Here is a 17,245-nt window from a genome sequence, read left to right on the forward strand (position 1 = left end):
TGACTTCGCAATAAACACAATTATACGAAGGTTAAAGCTAAACAATGGATGTTGAGACGAGATATAGGAAGGATATGGACTATGCTAATGATCCTCTCCTGTCGTACTTATTGAATACCAAACATCTGGGCAATTTGAGCGTTCTAACAGCGGATGCAGTAAAGAGTGACTTGAAAGGATATGGTAGAAGAAATAATATCCTACAATATCAAGAACAATATGGGAAGCTTGAATTTGAATGTTTTGAGAATCAACAAGACAGGTTATCGTTGATGTCTAAGGAGTACAGAACTTGTGAGGAAAGTCAACGGACCAGAAGATTTAGTGTTGATTTTGATGTCCCTGGAGTGGAGTCAACTGCATCTATTAATGGTGCAGTGGAAGAGGAATTGGGAAGAGAGGAGAGCGCTGACCAAGAGGGGTTGACAGAATTAAGGAGAAGGTTGCTTGGTAGAAGACATTCGGTGGGTTCGGATGTTGGTAGATCTACAGATAGACAAATTGAAGATCAAGATAATTTGCAAAACGAATTGGTACAAGATATGACCAAACTTGTAGGTAGCTTGAGACAAGGTGCCACAGCATTTCAAAATGCTCTAGACGAAGATAAATTTGTACTGGACGCAGCTGAAATTGGTGTCCAAGTGGCATCAAGAAGTTTGACAGATATAAGCGGTAAATTGAAAAAATACGACAAGAAGAAACTGGGCTACCTGTTTTACATTTTGGCAACTTTATTTATGATAATTGGGTTATTGGTGACATTCGTCATAATAAAACTATTTCCTGCGCTGTGATGAATGAATGAATGAATATATGTAGGTAAATGAAAAAAAAAAAAAAAAAAGAATAAAGGCAAATTATAACTACTATTTGAATTCTATTTGAAACCGCCCCTTGCGCTATGCTACACTTCTATACTGTTTTCTCACGGCAATCCATAGGACCCCAGAGAATATTACACTCAGGATGAGGCACCAGATGCAGGGTACAAAACTTGAGACTAGCGCCTTGTGGAATGCTTCCAAAATGGAATCAAGATCATCAGTGGGCATATCTTTGTTTCTCAAGAAAGCGTTATCTTTCAGTAGAAGGGCAAATAACTCATCATTTTTGCCTGCCAGTACTTTGCCCAAAGTCTTCCTTAAGGCATTGGTGAAAACGTTAAATGCAAGGGAAACACTTAAAACGTTACCTAGCGATCTGAAAAGGAACTGGACGCTGGTGGAAGATGCTTGGCCCTTCCTACCAACTTTAGCCACGTTATAAAGCATAATTGTGACACCTTGTGAACCTTGACATAATCCTAGGAGCGTAATGCCAAAGATGAGTTGGAAATTTAGGGATTCTGGCACTTTTGTATCTCCATACACCGGTTTTGTGTACCTAACAGCTCTATCCAAGAAGTAGTAACCGACCATAGAGATTAATGACATGTAAAAGATGGAAACTCCTGAATAGTAAATGGTAGATTCACGGCTTGGTTTAGCAACTTTTTTAATGAGTGCGCCACTTAGCAGGGACCCCACAGAATACGAAATAACGATGCACACAATGTAGGCTCCAGATGTACTGACACTAATCCCCCAAACTAATTGTAAGAAAAGCGGGACAATAAAAAGTTCTGTATAGTTTATCATAGAGACTAGACCTTGGATAAATGCCAGCAATCCCAAAGTACCTTTTAAGACCTCCATGGGGATGATATTTTCAAGTGCCACATATTTCTCGACCACTAAAAATAAGATAGTGAAGAGAACGAAAATGGCAAAACTCCATTTCTTGTAAGGGGACCAACCGCTATGCTCAGATATTGATGGATTCTCATCTGCTGAAAAGAAGAAAATGAACGAAGATATTCCGACCAGTAGACAGATACTACCACCAAAATCGATTCTTTTCCAAGAACCTTTAGTGTCCTGGTTATAATCTTGGACATATTTCCATGACAGATATAGCGTTGCCAAACAAAAGGGAATTTGCGGTATGAACAATCCACTGACTCCAAAATATGTTAGTAGTATACCACCTAGTGGGCCACCAAGACTCTGGAAAACACCACCAAGCATTGATCCATAGCCCCAGTACTTACCTCTTTCCGATAGTGGAGCCATATCAGATAAAATAATATTGGTCATAGCACCAGTACCAGAACCACCAATACCACATATACCTCTAGCGATAGCTAACTGAGGAATACTCTTTGAAAAAATGCAAAGTCCAACTCCCACTGCAAATACAATTTCACCAAAAAGAAGGCATTTCCTTCTGCCAATAATATCACTTATCTTACCATAAAGAGGTTGAGCAGCAGTGGTCGTTAAAAGATATGCAGTAGCTACCCATGTAACCATAGATGCCTGTTGAAATCGAGAAGCGACATCATTAACCGTTGTGGAAACGATAGTGCCGTCTAAGGCAGATAGTGCAGAATTCGTCCATAAAGAAGTTAGCACCCATTTGAAAGTCTTTGGATCCCTAAGATCTATTTCTAAATCTTCCTCATCTTCTTTATTCCCTTCTAAAGCGCCGGAGTGCTCCCTGCCTGATTTATAAGAATCATTTTCACTGGAGGACTGAACCGTCAGTTGAACATTCTGCTTGTCAAGGGAGTTAAGCTCAATGGTAGCAACCTCGTCTTCACTCATCTGCCCTAGTTTCGAGTTACTAGGATCAGTGCTGAAAGTTACGGTATAAATTGTAAATGTAATTTGATATAAGCATCTTGGTTGTAAAATTTGACAAGGGCACCTCCTAATGATCATGTGCGATCAAGATCTAGGAATTAAGCAGGAAATTCCGCTTTTAAGGTATTTAATGTACCATCTAGACCCAATTGCTTTTGGTGATTGGCTGTAAGTGAGAAATTTTATACAGTCGATGTAATTTACTCACGAACGGGAGGTCAAGGAAGGATTCCCCAGTTCTTAATTCTTTGGAAGTTGATCAAATTTCCGATACCAAGGTAACAGGTCCCTGGAATACTTGATTAGGTATGTGATCGACAGCCCGATAAACAATGGAAGCATTAGGCGGATGTAAAGATATATGAATATTTATAATGAGAAAAAAAAAAATCTATCATAAGTCTTTGTGTTGCCTGTATTCAGTTACAAATAACATCAATGATAGTATCAGACTGATGTAGACACACCATTTGCATGGAACGATGCTAGTCCCAAGGGCATCGTGGAATGCTCCCAGAATTGGACCAATTCTCTCTGTAGGCATAATGTCACTCCTTAAGAAAGCATTATCTTTCAGTAACACAGCTAGTAGATCTAAATCGTCATTCAGCACTATACTTAATTTCTTTTTGAGTACGTTAGTGAATATGTTGAGGGCAATGGATACGCTTAAAACGTTACCCATTGATCTAAACAAAAGATTAACACTTGTAGATGATGCTTGTTCTTTTCTGCCAACTTTAGCCACGTTGTAGATGGAAATTGTGACATTCTGAGATCCTTGACAGAACCCAAGGATAGCTATACCAAGTATGATGGACCAATTATCATATTTGGGTATTTGAGTATCGCTACCATAAATGGGTTTGCTGTAATATATGGCCTTCTGCATGTAGTAGTACCCCACGATAGTAAGAATCGACATGTAAAAAATGGCACTTGCAGCACAGAATAGTTGAGATGAACGGGTTGGCTTTGAGAAACGATTTAGAATCATGCTAGTAAACAAGGAACCCGCAGATGAAAAGATCACAATAAACATAATATAACCACCAGAGCGACTTACACTGACCCCCCAGTTCAATTGTAGGAAAAGCGGGACCATGAATAGACATGTATAATTTATCACAGCTACGAGACCATGAATACAGACCATTAGGCCTAGTGTGCCTTCTAGAATTACTCTGGGGATGATACATTCTACTGCAACGAAATTCTCAATAAACGCAAAGGCGATTATTGAGACGATAAGCAGTACAACACTCCATTTTTTAGGAGTAGACCAACCGTCGTCCTCAATAGTGGTATTATCACTTGCTGAAAAGAAGAATATGAAGGAAGATATGCCCACTAACAGACAAATACTACCACCAAAATCGATTCTTTTCCAGGAACTCCTCGCATGTTCTTTGTAATCGTGGATGTATTTGTAGGATAAGTAGATACTACCTATGCAGAAAGGGATCTGTGGTGTAAATAATCCGCCGACACCAAACCATTTAAGAAGTAACCCACCTATGGGACCTCCTAAACTCTGGAAAATACTTGCCAAAATGGCACCATAACTCCAATAAGTAGCTCTTACCGATAAGGGCAGAATGTCATTGAGCATAATATTCCCCATAGCACTGTTTCCAGAACCACCAATACCACAGATGGCTCTAGCAATTGCTAATTGAGGTATAGTGTTGGCAAAATTACAAAGCAAAACACCAAGGGCAAATATTACTTCACCAAATAGTAGACATTTTCGTCTTCCAATTATGTCACTAATTTTCCCATAAAGTGGTTGTACGGCGGTAGTGGTCAGCAGATATGCTGTAGCGACCCAGGTAACCATAGAGGCCTGTTGGAATTGAGATGCAATGTCATTCACAGTAGTAGAAACAATTGTACCATCCAATGCAGCCAGCGCACTGTTAGTCCATATCGAAGTAAGTACCCAACTAAAATTCGAATCTCTCAAATCTTCTTCTAAATCCTCTTCCTCTGCTACTCCGACTTCAATTTCACCTTCATAAGGATATGATTCCTCATCCAAAGGATATTGCGATGATACCTTCGCACCTGATTTATCAAATGAAGTCAACTCTATATTTTGAACGGTCTCTTGATCTGTACTCATTCTTTTTACGTCAACCTTATTATTTTTACCGAGATAGAGATTGAGTTATTCGAGTCTAGGTTTCTTTCTATCACAATGGAGGCATTTTTAATGCTTAAATATTGAATTGAAAACCCTCGGTAGGAAGTTAGTCATATGCCAAGATGTGTCAAAGCCAGTGGGGTTCCTTTTTCGGTACTGTATTCAGTTGCTTTAATGCATCACCGAAATTTACAGCCAAGTTCAGAAAACTAACCTTTAGGTAAGAGAAAGAGAACGGAAAGTCAAAAGTTAGAGTTTAGAAACTACAATGTGCTGGAAAAAAAAAACTGCTGAACTTGATTCGTTGCCGGGATATTCTTGATTATGTATAGTTACCGTCTGTCTGTTCCAAGCCAAGTTCCTCTTACACAACACTCGAGAAAATGCCAAGACTTTTTTTTGGAAAAATAAAAAGTCCGTGATTACGTTTTTTACATGAAAAACACAAAAAGAATACATCTGTATATATATATAAGTATCTATTTTACATCGATCATTAATTCGTCGTTTCCCTCTGGGTTATCGACAAATTCCCTGCTAGCACCTGCGAGCAGTTCCCTTCTTATTTCGGGTCCAATTAGTTTATGACCTCTTTGACGAACAGTCTCTAATAGGAAATCTCTTTGGTCCTGTGTAATATCATTCTTGTACCTTTGAGCAAAACTTAGGAATGCCTTGTGCCATACCACTGGTAAGACTCTTGTAGCATCCTCACTATTACTTCCATCGTCTAGTACTCTAAATCTCATGAAATAGTATACGCACTCGTCCACTGTTTGATATGGTAAAGCATATCTTTTATCGAGAAGGACTTTGATGAACACCGTAGTTGGTGGTGAAAATGGTAATCTTAATAGGTAACTTAAGGCAGCTGAAGAATGTAAGACAGGTACGGAAATTTTAGCCAGCACACTTGCAGCAATGGTAGCTTCTCTAATGTTACACCCACCTTCGACTAGAGGAAATAAAAAGCCTTTGAAGAAAGCACTTGGTTTGTACAGGGATTTCTTCAAAGCTCGATAGATGTGGTAGTTTAGTGAGTGATCTTCAGAAGTTTCGATATTTTCACGGAATCTTTCCAGTAAAACTAAGTTGACGAATCTCTGAGCTTCAGGTGCTTGCAAATTGGAAACAAACAGTTTAGTGGCTTCAAATACAACGTGTGGTGACCATCCTTCAGGGTTAGTCACATACAACACATCTGGCCAATTGTTCAAAGATGGCAAAACTTTAAACAGTTTCGGTAACTTACCGTGGGTCCACGTCTTAAGAATAGTACCCACGGCGGTATATGCTCTTATCACTTTATCGGGGAGCGCTACACCATCGCCGCCTGGTGCTCTCTCCTGTTGAGATGGTTGCTCCTCTGATTCACTGTACTGTGTACCTCCTTGGGTTTCCATTTCTTTTTCTCTAATAGATGCCATGATCTTATCCGATAAATTGTAGCTGCCACCTAAGGAATCAAAATCTTTGGAACTTTTGAAGTATTGATCAAATATAGCTGCATCTTCTTCATCCACTTGGACCATTTCCTCCTCTTCCTCATTGGCCTCGTCGAGATCGTTTTCGAAATCTGAAATGTCTTGACCTGCTGTCTGTTCTTCATCTTCGTTCTCTGCATCTTCGTAGTTCACTTGGAATCTTGCCATAGAATTGTTAGCGGTCAATTGTTCTTTTTCTTCGTCATCTGCAATTTCATCCTGTTGTTCCCTAGCTAATTGTAGAATCTTTCTTGATGACTTGTCATCCACATAATCATCTCTTCCTCCTTCATTATCTTCCCCATCCTTCTGAGACTTCTTGTCCTTTACTTTCTTCAAGTTACCTTGAGAACTATCCAGATCTTTCAAAAGAGGATCATGTCTCTGCTTTCTAGCTCTCGAGTTAGTAGCCCTACCCATCACTTATCTTGAGAAGTTGATCAATGCAAGCTTACTAGCTTTAGTATTATTCTTGTTTGTCCTGTATCAAGCTCATCTTAAGCTCATCTCATCTCAGCTCATCGCACTTAAAATTTTTCAAATTTCAGTGACAGGAAAAAGAAAAGATAAAAGTGTCAGAACAAAATGATATAATAATAATAAGAATGTAAAACTTTAGTTAATATTTAATGCCGTTCTATAGATGGAGTTTAGCCAGATGACTATCCCGCCAGCCCCTGCCAAATAGACTGCAATACAAAAAGTTCCGCCGGTCACAATGCATACGTCGGAAGCTGTGGAAAATATCAAAAACACGAATCCACCGGTGGAAAGGACTCTTTTCAACCCGGGATGAGAATTACCACCACTAGTAGTATCCACTGTTGGGGAATTCTTCCCCACCGCTGCCACTTCAAAGTTTGTTTGTGTATCATCCCAACTCGTAGAGACCATTAATTTGAGCGCTTTAAGTATTTGTCCCAGGTGTCTTGTTGTATTTTGCAAAGTTAGTGCATCTGCTTCCATTTGCTTGGTCTTCATTTTTAACAGCACTTCGAGTGCATACAGTATTTGTGTCTGATTATGGTATTTTTCTGTTGCTTGTAAAATTAGTTTGTCTACTTCAGTCAATTTTTGTAGAGCCTGGGGTAATTGTATTTTCAGCTGAGGGTCATTTGGATCGCTTAAATCCATAGAGCATAATTTACGCTCGATATCTAGGGAAAATATATTTTGATTGGGTTCTTGTGGAGTATCATTAGTTACACATTTTTGCAGTTTCTTAAAATCAATCGGTAGTGGGTTACATTCCGCCATATTCGAGAAAAACTTTAATAGAATTAAAATAGTGAGAATGCGATTGAAGTTCATTTCCGAGCGATCCTTTGATGTCTCGATAGGAGCCAATTTAAATTAGAGAATAAGCCAGAAAAAAAAGAATTCGTCTCTAACCTTCAAGACCATTTTATATGCAATATCCTTCGATTCAAAAATTCTACTGAAGAGTCCTCCAGGTTTCTATAATCGATTTCATCATAAAAGGTGGTGATGATATTTCTCCATTATTATGGTTTCTCTATGCCGTATACTGCACACGTGATTTTCACGTGTCTATGGAAGGTTTTTTTTTTTTAACAGGCCAATTTGTAAACAACATAGGCAGAAAGGCTTCTTCCATTAACTAGAAGAATCTTCGATGATATACAATACATCATCGAGAAATCAGAGAAGGTAAATTATTCAGTTCAAGATTTATTCCAAAACGAGAAGAATCAATTCTAGAAGGATGAAAAGGACTAATAGTGAAGGTTCCAACGGTGTCGTCCATAAGACGAGAGGTAGAAAGGCTACCAAGTCTCATGATTCCCATATTATAAACCATCCAAATGATTATAAACCATTTTATCTTTCGGTTAATCCAATGGATATATTTTGTTGGGGTACTGGTTCCATGTGTGAGTTAGGATTGGGTCCATCCGCAAAAAATAAAGAAGTGAAAAGACCTCGATTAAATCCATATTTACCCGTGGACAATGTTAAAATTGTATCTTTTGCGGTCGGTGGTATGCATACGTTGGCAGTAGACTCAGAAAATAACATTTGGTCTTGGGGTTGTAACGATGTGGGTGCCCTAGGTAGAAGTACAGCTGGTGCCAAAGAACAATTGAAGGATATGGATGCTGATAATTCTAGTGATGACGAAGATGGTGACTTAAATGATTTAGAATCTACTCCTATGGTAATTCCTAGAGATTATCTCCCACCTTTGCAAGAGGGCCATAAAGTTGTTCAAGTGGCAGCTACTGATAATTTAGGATGTGTTCTTTTCGATAATGGTGACATTTACGCTTGGGGTACTTTCCGTTGTAACGAAGGTATCCTTGGTTTTTACCGAGAAGAAATTAAAGTTCAACATGAACCTTGGAAGGTTCCATCATTTTCCAAGTACAAGGTTGTTCAAATGGCCCCTGGTAAGGATCACATTTTGTTCTTAGATGAAGAGGGTGTTGTATTCGCTTGGGGTAATGGCCAACAATACCAATTGGGCCGTAAGGTTATGGATCGTTTCCGTTTGAAGACTTTGGATCCAAGGCCATCTGGATTAAAACATGTAAGATATATCTTCTCCGGTGAAAATCACAGTTTTGCTCTGACAATCGATGGTAAGTTGTTGAGTTGGGGTCTAAATCAGTATGGTCAATGTGGTGTTTCTGAAGAAATAGAAGACGGTGGTCTTGTCACCGTTCCTCAAGAAGTTGTATTGCCAGAGGGTGTTAGCGTCAAGATGGTATCGGCTGGTGAACACCATTCATTGATATTGGCTCAAGATGGCGATCTTTATTCATTTGGTAGATTAGACATGTTTGAAATCGGTATTCCTAAGAGCGATCTTCCGGACAACGCTTACACAGATGGCCACGGGAAACAACGTGCTGTGCCTATACCAACCAAGTTGAAAAATGTTCCTAAATTTAAAACCATTTCAGCTGGTTCTCATCATTCTATGGCGGTTGCACATAACGGAATTGCTTATTCTTGGGGGTTTGGTGAAACATATGCTATTGGTCTGGGTCCTGCAGGCGAAGACACCGAAGTCCCAACCAGAATTAAAAACACTGCTACTCAAGACCACAATATTGTAATGGTTGGTTGTGGTGGTCAATTCTCCGTCTCTGGTGGTGTCAAGCTTGGCGATGATGAAGCTGAAAAGAGAGCCGAGGAGATGGGTGATGATGAGTAAAAATAAAAAGAACAAAAAAGAAAGAAAAAAAAATGTTATTATAAAGATTCCTCAAGTTGTATCATAAGCATAACTGTGCATGTTCTGAAGGATTTATTTAAAAGTGTAGTTTTCTTCATGTTATCTTCGTCAGATTTGTGTATCTATATGTAAGTTTAATCTATTTTTCACATTAACCGCGGTCCATTCTAACTTTAAGACCCTTTTTGAGGAGGTATTCTTTAACGTCGTTAACGGTATATTCACCTCTGTGAAACATACCTGCACCCAGGCAAGCATCTGCTCTGGTTTGGGTGAAAGCTTCTTCGAAATGTCCAGGGTTACCTGCTCCGCTAGAAGCGATCACCGGTATTTTAACAGCATCCTTAACGTGATCAAGAAGTTCCAAATCATAACCAGAATTAGAACCATCCTTGTCAATACAGTTCAAAAGAACTTCACCAGCGCCTAGTGCTTCACATGCCTTCGTCAATTCCCAAACGCCAATGTCCCTTGTCTCTCTACCACCTTTGATGGTACATTCGTACCAGCACCAATTTTGACCCTTTTCATTGGGGAACTTGGTTTGGAAAGTCTTATTCTTTGTATCTTGAGGTCCATCCACGTAAACTCTCTTGGGGTCCACAGAGATGACTACAGCTTGTGCACCGTACGCCTTAGAAATAGTCTCTATGGGAGAGGTTCCGTCACCACGGCCACCAAGTTCATAATATTTCTCTGCTGCGTAAACAGAATCGGTACCGATGGATACTTTGTCAGCACCAGATCTGAAATATAAACTTGCGACCTCCAAAGCTGGAATCTTGGTGCCATCAACATCTACAATGTCCTTGATACCACCACCAACAGTTAAGGGAACGAAAACGGTTTTGGCGGCAAGCCTTAACACTTTTAACATTGGAGTATCTTTCAAAGGACAATCTCTGAAAGATGTGATATTTAGAAAGGTAACTTCGTCAGCACCTTGTTCATAGTATTTTTGAGCCAATTCCACTGGTTTACCTAAATTCCTCACATCATTCTCCTGGCCCTTCTCACGTACATCGTATTGATCACCTTTAGTAACCACTAAATCACCTTGATCATTGGTACGGACGTCTAAACATGCAATAATTCTTCTAGTTAATCCGAAATTGGAATAATCATTTGCCAGAGTACTTTTCTGCTCTTCAGTATAAGTGGTCACTGGATGCTGTTGCTTCAAGAAATTTTCAATGACATGCAAACCTGCTAATCCAGATTTTTCAGGATGAAATTGCGTAGCAAAAATGTTATCCTTACTAACCGCTGCAATAAATTCTTGGGTACCGTATTTGGCCTTTGCATATTTCCAATTATTTTCGATCAATACCTTTTCAGAATGAGGCGTTAAAATGGCGGCATACGAGTGGACGAAGTAGTATCTTTTGTAGGGATCCAATCCAAAGAATGAATCGGAATCAGGTGTACAACTGTTCCAACCAATTTCAGGTACAGGTTTATCACTAGCATCAAATTTGGAAAGATCAAAGTTAATATATTTGAAGCCTGAACTCTGTGGACTTTCTTCAGAAGTATTGAAAAGTGCTTGTAATCCAACACAAACACCCATAATAGGTTTACCGGATGCAATGAATTCTCTGATAGGCTTTTCAAAACCACGAGAGAAAAGGTTGTCTAGAAAATGTCCAAAATTCCCCACACCTGGCAAAATCAGCTTTGATGCATTAGCTAATTCAGGATCATCACTTTTTTTCACCAAATAAGCTTTAAATCCAAGACGTTCAATAGCATTGATTAAAGATTGTAAATTCCCACTTTCCACGTCGATAATATGAACAACGGACATCTTTTGTAGGGCTTGCTCCGACTTTTAAAAGTTGAACTATTTTTTTAGTATTCACAGAAATAGCTAACTCTCTTTATGTATGTATATATGTATCTATCTATGAGTCAAATCAAGAGATGACGTCCGTTGAAAAATTTCACCAGAATGATTTACTCTTCGAGAACTTGTATAGCATTGAATTAGAAAATAAAAAAAAAAAAAAAAAAAAAAAATAAAAATAAAAATCAACGGATAAATAGACTTACTATACTATTATTACTAATGTACTTTCTTTTAATATTATTGAAAACGTGATAAAGAATCTTATTTTTTGTAGTGTTCTCTTCTCTGTCTGACAGCGCCAGCTAATTTAGTCAATACTTCAACAGTAGTTTCCCAGCCGATACAACCATCGGTAATGGAAACACCGTATTTCAAACCTGCTTTACCTTCAGGTGGGATATTCTGTTTACCTTCATTAATGTGGGATTCCAACATGACACCAACGATATCTCTTTCACCATTGGAAATTTGTTCACAGACCACATCATTAACCTTTGGTTGATTTCTAAAGTCCTTGTTAGAGTTACCGTGAGAGTAATCGATCATTAAACCGTTAGAACCTTCAGGTAATTGTTTTTTAGCTTCGCCAACAGATTTGGCATCGTAGTTGGTACCAGCTTTACCACCTCTTAGGATGACGAAACAGTTTTCATTACCTCTGGTAGTGGTAATTGCAGCAACACCGTGCTTGGTAACACCCATGAAGTGATGTGAGTGAGATGCAGCTTGAACAGCGTCTACAGCAACACCAAGAGTACCATCAGTACCGTTCTTGAAACCGACAGGGAATGAAAGACCTGATGCCAATTCTCTATGGAGTTGAGATTCAGTAGTTCTAGCACCAATTGCACCGAAGGATAATAGATCGGTTAAGTACTGAGGAGAAATGGTGTCTAGCATTTCAGAACCAATTGGAACACCAGCACTGGTTAAGTTGACAAACAATTGTCTTGCACTTTGTAGACCTTTGTTGATGTTGAAACTGTTGTTAACATCAGGATCATTGATCAAACCCTTCCAGCCCACTGTAGTTCTTGGCTTTTCCAAATATGCTCTCATGATGATACAAAGATCATCCTTCAATTCTTCTGATAATTTTTTCAATCTACGTGCATAATCTTGAGCAGCATCCAAATCGTGAATGGAGCATGGACCAACCACTACAAGAACTCTGTCGTCTCTTTTAGCTATAATCTCGCCAGCTTCTCTTCTTCCTCTCTTAGCAGTTTCTATGCTTGTCTTCGAAGCAGGAATTTGGACTTGAAGTAGTGCAGGAGATGCTAATGGATCATATCCAGCAATTCTAATATCTTCATTAGCTTCTTGATTTGCGTTGTTAGCTGGGAACATTGGTTGTTCAGCAGACATTGTGATGGAATTAGTACGTGACTTGTCGAGGTAGTGCAAACTAACCGGTAGAGATCAGAATTAACATTTTTTTTTTCATAACAAGAAATGGCTTGTTATAAAATGACACTGTAGAAACTTTCTCTTTTTTCAACTGAGTCATTAAACCGTATGGTGGTAATGGCGGTGAGCACGGCGAAGGTAAAAGAAAAAAAAGAAAGAAGAAAATTTTTTTTTCAAAAAAGAACATTAGAAATCATCACGTGCTGGAAAAAGAAAAGGGATATCACGTGAGTGCCTATCCATGCTAAACGGAGGGGCTAGAATTGCCCCTCCGAACAAGTACTCTTATACGATCCTATTGTATTCACAGAAAGATGACGTAGTAAATTACGTTATTTTGCATCGCCCTCATTTCCACGAAATGCAGCGAGAAAGCTTCTCCGATTTCGGGGATCCTACCCCACAATTTACCCCTCCGTATCTCCGACAGACGGGTCCCACCGCCGCACCTATCACGTCCGAATAATATGGGGAGAAAAAGAAACAGCTACCCCTAAAATCCGGGGAAGTTCATCGTTATAGTCCTGCAGGCTTTTTTGCATTTCTGCATTTCTGTATTTCAATCTTTTTCTCTATCTTTGTGCCGTGATAATTGAAAAATATTGTGGGGAAGGGAGAATACTGAACCCGGATGGAACAAATGATGCAAAAGATTTGGCTTAGAAGGATTCGTAGTAGTAACACCCTTGTTTTGGAAATTGCGTTGTCTAGATGTGGGGCTGGAACCTTTTCTATAGCCGGAACAAAGGATACCCGCCGATAGAAAACTATACCCCTCCTTTTCTGTCCTCTCAGCCGGGCGTAAATATATAAGTAGATGGAAGTAAGCGCTAAGGCGGTTAAGAGTAGTGATTAGTAGTACCACTACTAATTGGTAAATAAATAACTAAATATGGGAATTTGTAGTGAAACGTTAAAAACGTTAGGATTTACAAAAGAGAATCAAGCCAAGAGGGCACGTACACGATCGAGTTCATTACAGTCAATGTTAACAACGACGAGTAATGAATCGAGAAGCAGTTGTAGTAGTAATGAAGAAAACGGTAAGAAAAGTCATAAATTAGTTAAATTGAAGAATTTGAAAAATGGTGGTACTACTGTTAAAAATGACCCAGGGGAATATGAATACTATTACGAACCATTGGAGATTTTTACCAATCCGTTTAATACAAAATGCGTCAGTTCCGACAAGGGTTATAGTGTTGAGTTAAAAGTGGATACACCACCGGACAAAGTTGTTTTATTACCAGATCTACCGACTCAGTACAGTGAAGTTACATCAACAAGGCATTCCAACAGTAGTAGTACAACACATCTATTTGAAAATTCATCGACGAGCTCAGTACCGAATGTCAGAATAGCATCACAATCACTTACAAACGGTGGGGTTACGGTATCGGGGACAATTGTAGTTAAATCGTTAAATTCACAAATTCCACAACGGTTAAGACATCAGAGTGTTGCATTGAAATGCTTTGTGGAAGAATACGCCTGTTTTGTCGATAGTAATAATCCCGGTAGTAATAATAAGACAAAACAGATTAAGCTATTGAACAAGAAAAACGATGCTGATATTACCCATTTTTTGCCATCTGAAGAAGTAAGGTTGGATTTAACAGATATGGTCGATCCAGAATCCGTTGACGGCAACCGCTGGTTGCAACCACATCATACCTATGAACTGCCGTTTACTTTTACTATAAAACCTTATGAATTCCCAGCAAGTGTACGTACGTATTTTGGTAGTACCCACTATAGAATTGAAAGTTTAACACAAGTGGGTAACGATGAGATCGATACTTCATTTTTAACTGATCAAATTATATTGAAAAGAGTCTTACCGACGACGAGTAACGTGAAATATGAAAGTGTGCAGATGCAAGGTGACTGGAATAATGAAGTCAATTATGACGTTTCACTGAGTAATAAAATGATTGAAATGGGGAGTCCATTCGATGTTCAAATTGGGTTATTGAGAGCTATTTCATCTCAAATTCGGTTAGAAACGATTTCGATTTCTGTGTCACAAACGGTTGCTATTCCCTGCATGAATTCGAAGACTGGGAAACCCTTACCGACATCCTACCTCAAGAAGAATGATATCGAGATTTACAGGAAAGAGATGCAAGGTGCCTCGACATCAAATAATGCAAGTTCGAATACTAAGATGGGAGGTGTGCTAGGCCAGACCAAATTAAATTGTGTCCGCCGCAGCAGTAGCGGTAGTAATGGTGCCAGAGCTAGTTTAAGGGATGACGTTTTGCAAACTCATCAGCTAAAAGATCTCGTTTTGAACGAAGGCGCGGCTCCATGGTTAAGGCCATTTTACTGTGAATTGAGTAATACGTGTGATGGTAGAAGTAGGTTAAAGATCACACACGTGATTAATGTCAGACTGAAGATCTCCAATGCAGGCTTAGACAAACAAGGTTTGTTCGATACACATCCCACCCACTTGACGTTCAAAATACCAGTCTTACTAGTTGATCATGACATGACTATGAATCTGTGGCTCCCACCGTATGTGGAGGAAATTGGTAGGCAGGAGCCTGATAAGTCCGACACCCAGCACGATAAAGGAAGTCCATCGGCATTAGTAGCAGCAGATCCGTCACCTCCTGAGTATTCTTCCGTTATGTGACATAGTTATTTACATTTTTGCATAGTAATACAACATAGCATATCGTAGCATAGTGTAGCATAATGTTAGACAATAAAGCCGTACGTACTGTAGTGATTGCCTATTGCCCATTGGCGCGCCTCCTTAATCTAACGTTCTGGCCTCGGCCAAGCCTTTTTCTTTTTCGAAGTGTTGTATATGTCACAATTAGATTCGATTCCGTTATCAACAGAGCCACGGCGTCGGTCGGTACCGGTCGGCGCCCTTCGGAAGGTACCTCTACAGTAAATGATTTTCTTGTATTAGCAGCAGTAGCATTACAACGATAATTACACAACGGTGTCAAAGGGACTTCGAAAGGACGAGGCGAAACGAAAAGGTTATTGCGGCCAGAAAAGCAAAACTGGAGGGATATATACCCACGGGTTTTAAGCACGTATCTTGTATTGTTTGTATACTATTCTTATTACGTGTAGTAGCGTACATTAAGTGTATGGACTAATATAGCTATATATATAAAGGAAAAAGTACCGGAGGTCAAGGACATATTTGATACACACAAGAGAAGAACTAGCATAGCATACTATACCAAGTACGATACATTACAACACAACACAACACAACACAACACAACACAATGAGTGATTCAGTTAAACTGCCATCAATACGGAACCTGCTAAATAGTGACTCAGAATCTGAGTCAGAACGAGAACAACAAGTACAAGTACAAGTACAAGACCAAGTACAACAGGGACAAGAACGAGAAGGAAAGGTTGAGAGTCCGTTGGGATTACCGGGAGAACATGAAATGGTCGAACCGTTTTCTGAGGGAGTAGTTAGCAGTGGTAAAAACCATAAGGGCAGCAGGTCAGGACGCAGGTCGAATTTACCTAAGGAAACCGTACAAATTTTGAACAGGTGGTTACTGGATCACTTGGGGAATCCGTACCCCACACCTCAGGAGAAGAGAGACTTGTTGATCAAGACTGGTTTGACAAAGATTCAGCTATCGAATTGGTTTATCAACGTGCGCAGGCGCAAGATCTTTTGTGATTACTATGAGATGGCTCACAGGCGATCTGAAAAATCTGGAACTAGAATAGTTACGGAGGAAGCTGTGCGAGAGGCAACACGGGGTAGTGAAGAAGATGAATTGGCCAAGAGGTTTGCACAAGCACCGCTTATGAGAAGGAAGAAGTTGATTGATAGGTTGGAAGAATTGAAGAGAGCTACTCAGGAGTGATACTCGAGTTTTGTATTGTACTTTTATTCTTTTTTTTTTTTTTTGTTAAGTAACACTTTTTTATGTAATACTGTTTAATGATTCCTTATTACGAGCATAGCGAGTAAGAACTGTTTTTGGTTCTTTTTCTCAAAAAGAACTAGCCGCCAATGCAGCAATGGGTGGAGACATTTTGACTCCATCTGCTTCCTCGGAAAAACAATACGGAAAAATTATTAATCGCGGTTCATTTGCTAATTGGACTTTTTCCTAGGGTGCGAATGTGTCTTGACTGTTGAGACCGACATTGGGTGACTGCTTTCTGCAGTCAAGGGGAGTAACAATCAAAGGTTTGTTGCAAATCGTTTCAGATTGTTCCACAAATGGGTTCTTTGCTTCGAGCCTTTAAGGGTGTTTATCACATACAATACTCGATAGTTTTATGTTTTGTACGACGGCGATGTTTTTCCGCTGCTTCATGGGCTTAAGAAGTCGTAACAAACTGCTTCGGTCCGTGGTGGTTACAGAAAACTATTTAAAATCGCATTTTTCATTGGCGAGTAACACATAACAACAAAATGATAAGCACAAATGCGGTGCTTATCAGAAAAATCGGAACCCACTT

At 39.4% G+C, this 17,245-nt stretch overlaps 10 protein-coding genes across 10 annotated transcripts; 4 read left to right on the forward strand and 6 right to left on the reverse strand.

The window, feature by feature from the left end:
* Positions 1–44: 44 nt before the first annotated feature.
* USE1 (SNAP receptor USE1) lies at positions 45–797 on the forward strand (the record flags this gene model as incomplete). The annotated part of the gene is made up of 1 exon (XM_002498883.1): positions 45–797. One exon carries the CDS (start codon positions 45–47, stop codon positions 795–797), a length of 753 nt encoding a protein of 250 aa, XP_002498928.1.
* A 105-nt stretch (positions 798–902) lies between these two features.
* Positions 903–2,765, reverse strand: ZYRO0G21868g (uncharacterized protein; the record flags this gene model as incomplete). The annotated part of the gene is made up of 1 exon (XM_002498884.1): positions 903–2,765. The coding sequence occupies one exon, from the start codon at positions 2,763–2,765 to the stop codon at positions 903–905; it is 1,863 nt and encodes a 620-aa protein (XP_002498929.1).
* Positions 2,766–3,081: 316 nt separating this feature from the next.
* Positions 3,082–4,812, reverse strand: ZYRO0G21890g (uncharacterized protein; the record flags this gene model as incomplete). The annotated part of the gene is made up of 1 exon (XM_002498885.1): positions 3,082–4,812. The coding sequence occupies one exon, from the start codon at positions 4,810–4,812 to the stop codon at positions 3,082–3,084; it is 1,731 nt and encodes a 576-aa protein (XP_002498930.1).
* A 500-nt stretch (positions 4,813–5,312) lies between these two features.
* On the reverse strand, positions 5,313–6,737 carry ENP1 (snoRNA-binding rRNA-processing protein ENP1; the record flags this gene model as incomplete). The annotated part of the gene is made up of 1 exon (XM_002498886.1): positions 5,313–6,737. The coding sequence occupies one exon, from the start codon at positions 6,735–6,737 to the stop codon at positions 5,313–5,315; it is 1,425 nt and encodes a 474-aa protein (XP_002498931.1).
* Positions 6,738–6,932: 195 nt separating this feature from the next.
* Positions 6,933–7,628, reverse strand: ZYRO0G21934g (uncharacterized protein; the record flags this gene model as incomplete). Its single annotated transcript, XM_002498887.1, has 1 exon — positions 6,933–7,628. One exon carries the CDS (start codon positions 7,626–7,628, stop codon positions 6,933–6,935), a length of 696 nt encoding a protein of 231 aa, XP_002498932.1.
* A 415-nt stretch (positions 7,629–8,043) lies between these two features.
* SRM1 (Ran guanyl-nucleotide exchange factor) lies at positions 8,044–9,498 on the forward strand (the record flags this gene model as incomplete). Its single annotated transcript, XM_002498888.1, has 1 exon — positions 8,044–9,498. The coding sequence occupies one exon, from the start codon at positions 8,044–8,046 to the stop codon at positions 9,496–9,498; it is 1,455 nt and encodes a 484-aa protein (XP_002498933.1).
* A 172-nt stretch (positions 9,499–9,670) lies between these two features.
* On the reverse strand, positions 9,671–11,326 carry HIS7 (imidazoleglycerol-phosphate synthase; the record flags this gene model as incomplete). The annotated part of the gene is made up of 1 exon (XM_002498889.1): positions 9,671–11,326. The coding sequence occupies one exon, from the start codon at positions 11,324–11,326 to the stop codon at positions 9,671–9,673; it is 1,656 nt and encodes a 551-aa protein (XP_002498934.1).
* Positions 11,327–11,629: 303 nt separating this feature from the next.
* Positions 11,630–12,736, reverse strand: ARO4 (3-deoxy-7-phosphoheptulonate synthase ARO4; the record flags this gene model as incomplete). Its single annotated transcript, XM_002498890.1, has 1 exon — positions 11,630–12,736. The coding sequence occupies one exon, from the start codon at positions 12,734–12,736 to the stop codon at positions 11,630–11,632; it is 1,107 nt and encodes a 368-aa protein (XP_002498935.1).
* A 934-nt stretch (positions 12,737–13,670) lies between these two features.
* On the forward strand, positions 13,671–15,419 carry SPO23 (Spo23p; the record flags this gene model as incomplete). Its single annotated transcript, XM_002498891.1, has 1 exon — positions 13,671–15,419. The coding sequence occupies one exon, from the start codon at positions 13,671–13,673 to the stop codon at positions 15,417–15,419; it is 1,749 nt and encodes a 582-aa protein (XP_002498936.1).
* A 616-nt stretch (positions 15,420–16,035) lies between these two features.
* Positions 16,036–16,641, forward strand: ZYRO0G22044g (homeobox domain-containing protein; the record flags this gene model as incomplete). The annotated part of the gene is made up of 1 exon (XM_002498892.1): positions 16,036–16,641. The coding sequence occupies one exon, from the start codon at positions 16,036–16,038 to the stop codon at positions 16,639–16,641; it is 606 nt and encodes a 201-aa protein (XP_002498937.1).
* Positions 16,642–17,245: the final 604 nt, after the last annotated feature.

Source organism: Zygosaccharomyces rouxii, assembly GCF_000026365.1.
Source record: "Zygosaccharomyces rouxii strain CBS732 chromosome G complete sequence".
In the NCBI taxonomy this organism is placed as follows: Eukaryota; Fungi; Ascomycota; class Saccharomycetes; order Saccharomycetales; family Saccharomycetaceae; genus Zygosaccharomyces; species Zygosaccharomyces rouxii.